This window comes from Solanum lycopersicum, chromosome 7 (assembly GCF_036512215.1).
Source record: "Solanum lycopersicum chromosome 7, SLM_r2.1".
NCBI classification, from domain to species: Eukaryota; Viridiplantae; Streptophyta; class Magnoliopsida; order Solanales; family Solanaceae; genus Solanum; species Solanum lycopersicum.
The window spans coordinates 37,421,602-37,425,761 of record NC_090806.1 but is presented as its reverse complement, the minus strand read 5'-3'; the positions used below and the strand labels follow the sequence as shown (position 1 = coordinate 37,425,761).

The 4,160-nt window shown below is 39.3% G+C and overlaps 1 protein-coding gene across 1 annotated transcript; it reads left to right on the top strand.

Moving 5' to 3' along the window:
- The first annotated feature begins 2,154 nt into the window (after positions 1-2,154).
- Positions 2,155-3,877, top strand: LOC138337414 (uncharacterized). Its single transcript, XM_069287323.1, has 3 exons — positions 2,155-2,407; positions 2,507-2,571; positions 3,080-3,877. Exons 1-3 carry the CDS (start codon positions 2,155-2,157, stop codon positions 3,875-3,877), a joined length of 1,116 nt encoding a protein of 371 aa, XP_069143424.1.
- The last annotated feature ends 283 nt before the right edge of the window (positions 3,878-4,160 follow it).

Genomic DNA, 4,160 nt, shown 5'->3' with positions numbered 1-4,160 from the left:
TGAGGTATTGGAGGTTAGTGGTGACTTAGGAGACAAAACGGGGAAAGAAGTTGAGATACCCCAAAAGGTGACCCCATTCCTAGACAACCACCTCCATTCTTGTAGAAATTAGATAAAAAAAGAGGACGATAAAAATGGCATTTTATCACTATGCTCAAACAGCTTTCCATCAATGTCCATTTGATAGAAAGTCTTGAACAAAATGTCTGGTTATGCCAAGTTCATGAAAGATATGGTCATTAAGAAAAGACCGGTCAATTCAATGGATGATGATATAATGCAACATTGTAGTGATATTGCTAAAAGGTCTCTAGTTCAAAAGAAAAAAGATCTGGGTGCCTTCACTATTCCATGTACAATTGGGTTATTACACTTTGTGAAAGCATTATGTGATCTTGGGGCAAGCATAAATCTCATGCCTCTCTCTATTTACAAGAAATTGGGTTTGGGTGACCTAAAGACCACTAGATGCGGCTAGTGATAGCCGATCAAATGTTGAAGAGGCATATTGGAATACTCCACGATCTGTTAGTAAAGGTGGAGTCATTCATTTTTCCAGCCGATTTTGTGATTCTTGATTGTAAGGTCGATTTTGGAGTTCCTATTATTCTTGGGAGGTCATTCCTTGCTATGGGTAGAGCCTTGGTTTATATGGACAAAGGGAAAATGAAATTTCCGTTGAATAATGAACACGTGACCTTTCAACATTTGTAGGTCCATGAGGTAGAGTGTGAGAACCAATCGGTATCTACCATATACAGGGTTAAAAAGTCATCTGAGGTGCAAATAGAAGAGTGTTTGGGTGTAGAAGCACTAATGGAAGTGATTATAAATTTTGATAGTGATTGCATTAAAAAGTATGGGTCATTGGTCGGGGCACTTGATCGAGGTGATGTTCGGTTTAAACCAAAGAAGTTGGAGTTAGATATAACGCATCGTGAGTCTCCACCTGCGAAACCATATATAGAGGAGGCTTCAAAAGTAGAACTTAAGGCTCTACCACCTTATCTGAGGTATATATTATTAGAAAAAGGTGACACTTTTCCGGTAATTATTGCATCAGATTTGAATGTGCATCGAGTTGGGAATTTTGTGGAAGTGTTATAAAGGTTCAAAGAGATATTGGATGGACTATTACGATATTATTGGGATCCTCTTGGGATTTGTTCACAAAAAAGCCAACTCATGCACGATCATAAGCCAAGTATTGGGCGCTAGAGATGTTTCAATGCACCTATGCAAGAGGTGGTGAAGAAGGAAATCATTAAGTGGTTTGATGCTGGAGTGATATAACCAATCGCCGATAGTAGTTGGGTATGACCAGTTCAGTGTGTACCTAAGAAAGGGGGAATGACTGTGGTTCCAAATGAGAAAAATGAGCTTATTTCTATGTGGCCGGTGACTAGATGGAGGGCATGTATGGATTACCAGAAATTAAATGCATGGACCGAGAAAGACCATTTTCCTATGCTCTTCATGGATTAGATGTTGGATAGACTTGCAGGAAAGGGGTGGTACTATTTTCTTGATGGATATTTGGGTTATAATCAGTTTTCTATTGCACCAAAAGATCAAAAGAGAACCACCTTTACTTGTACTTATGAGACCTTCGTGTTCAAGAGAATGCCATTTGGGTTATGTAATGAACCAGCCACATTTCAGAGATATATGATGTCAATATTCTTCGATTTGGTGGAGGACCCGATTGAAGTGTTTATGGATGATTTTTCAGTGGTTGGTCAGTACTTTGAGCGGTGTTTAAATCATTTGTCTGATGTTCTTAAGAGGTGTAAAGATTCTAACCTTGTGCTAAATTGGGAAATATGTCAGTTCATGGTGAAAGAATGTATTGTATTGGGTCATCGCATGTCAGAGAAGGGTATAGTGGTTGATCGAGCTAAAGTTGAGGTGATAGAGAGACTTCCTCCACCCATCTCTGTAAAAGGTGTGAGAAGTTTTCTTGCGCATGCAGGCTTTTACCGGAGGTCCATCAAGGATTTTTTAAAGATTGCACATCCTTTGTGCAAGTTGCTTGAGAAAGAGTGTAAGTTTTGTTTTGATGAATCCTATCTTATGGAATTTGGTGAATGGAAGGAAAAGTTTGCGTCTGCACCTATCATCATTTCTTTGAATTGAAGCAAACCACTTGAGGTGATGTGTGATGCGAGTGAGATTGATCTTGGTGTGGTATTTGGACAAATAAGGGACAAAATCCTTCATTCCATTTACTATGCTAGTAAAGCCCTTAATGAAGCCCAAAAGAACTACACCGTGACTGAAAAAGAGCTCCTTGCAGTACTCTTTGCTTTCGAGAAATTTTGCTCCTATTTGCTTGGCACGAGGGTTATAGTGCGTATTGATCATTCTACTTTGAGATATTTGATGGCAAAGAATGATATTAAACCGAGTTTGATTTGTTGAGTATTACTATTGAAAGAATTTGACTTTGAGGTGAAAGATATGAAAGGGACTGAAAATCAAGTTGTTGATCACTTGTTCTGATTAGAAGATGAAGTAATGAGGGAGTTAGGCGAAAAGGCTGAAATTGATGATACTCTCCCTGATGAGCATGTACTGGCGTCCTCCCAAGAATTGATTCCATAGATCGCAAATTTTTCAAATTATGTGGCTAGTGATGTCATCCCACTGGACTTGTCCTTTCATCAAAGGAAAAGTTCATGCATGATGTGAAAATTTTCTTTTGGCATGAGCCATACTTATATAGGAGTTGTGTCGATGGGATTATTCGGCGTTGTGTGCCGGAAGTTGAGATGTTGAGTGTTTTGGAGGCATGCCATTCTTTGCCTATAGGTGGGCATCACGGTGGTATCCGGACGACTCAAAAGATCTTGTAATGTGGATACTTTTTCCAACCATCCACCAAGATGCTCATGAGTTTGCCAAGGCATGTGCTAAATGCCAAAGAGATGGTGGCATTTCGAGAAAGCAAGAGGTCCCTTTAAATCTCATTCGTCTATATGAACTGTTTGATTTGTGGGGCATTGACTTTATGGGCCCTTTTGTGAGTTCTCATGGGATTAACTACATTCTTGTGGAAGTCGATTATGTGCCAAAATAGGTAGAAGCTATCACACTTGCGAATAATGAAGTGATGAGTGTCACCGCATTCTTCAAAAAGAACATATTTTCTAGATTCGGCACCCCAATGGCTGTTATCAGTGATGGGGGATCCCACTTTTGCAACAAGTTGTTTAAAGTATTATTGGAAATATATGGGGTTTGCCATAATGTGGCCACTCCTTACCATCCTCAGACTAGTTGGCAAAAGGAGGTGTCAAACAGGGATATTAAGCAGATTTTTGCAAAAACAGTGAATGCTAGTAGAACTAATTTGTCAAAGAGGCTTTATTTGGGCCTACCGGACAGCATACAAACTCCCATAGGTATGTCCCTATACCAACTTGTATTTGGGAAGGCTTGTCCCTTACCGTTTGAATTAGAGCTTAAGACCATGTGGGCAATGAAGAAATTGAAAATGAATTGGAATAAGGTTGCAGAACAGAGGTTAAACGGGTTGTATAAGCTTGATGAATTTAGCTTGAGGCCATATGAAAGTTCAGCTATCTACAAAGAAAAGATGAAGAAGTACCACAACCAAAAGATTGAGAAGCGCGATTTTTTAGTTGAGGATTTGGTGCTTCTGTTCAATTCTAGGTTTTACTTGTTTCTGGGCAAATTCAAGTCCAAATGTACTTGTCCCTATTTGAACACACAACTATTCCCTCATGGTGAGGTTGAGTTGGATAAAAAGAAGGGTTTTAGGTTCAAGGTGAACAGGAAGCGAATCAAAATCTATCCAGGGCATGCTGAAACGGCGAATGAAGTGATCGAGGCATACCATCTTGATAAAGTCTGAGTAATCAAGAGTCCTCCGTAGTGCTGCGATGTTAAATTAATCATTGAGTGGGAGGCAACCCAATATGTATCCTCTATCCAACTATAGGTTTTTGTAAAGATTGATTCATGTTCATCACTTGTAACAAGTTAAGTTAACCTTAAAAGCCATTAATAACATGCATACATAATACATAAGTCTTCATAACATAAGAGAACCGCACCATAACCACTCTTAAGTTGAAGTCTCGTACCCTCACTCATGCTATGTAGTACCCCTTAAAGAGTCATATCAAACCTCCATG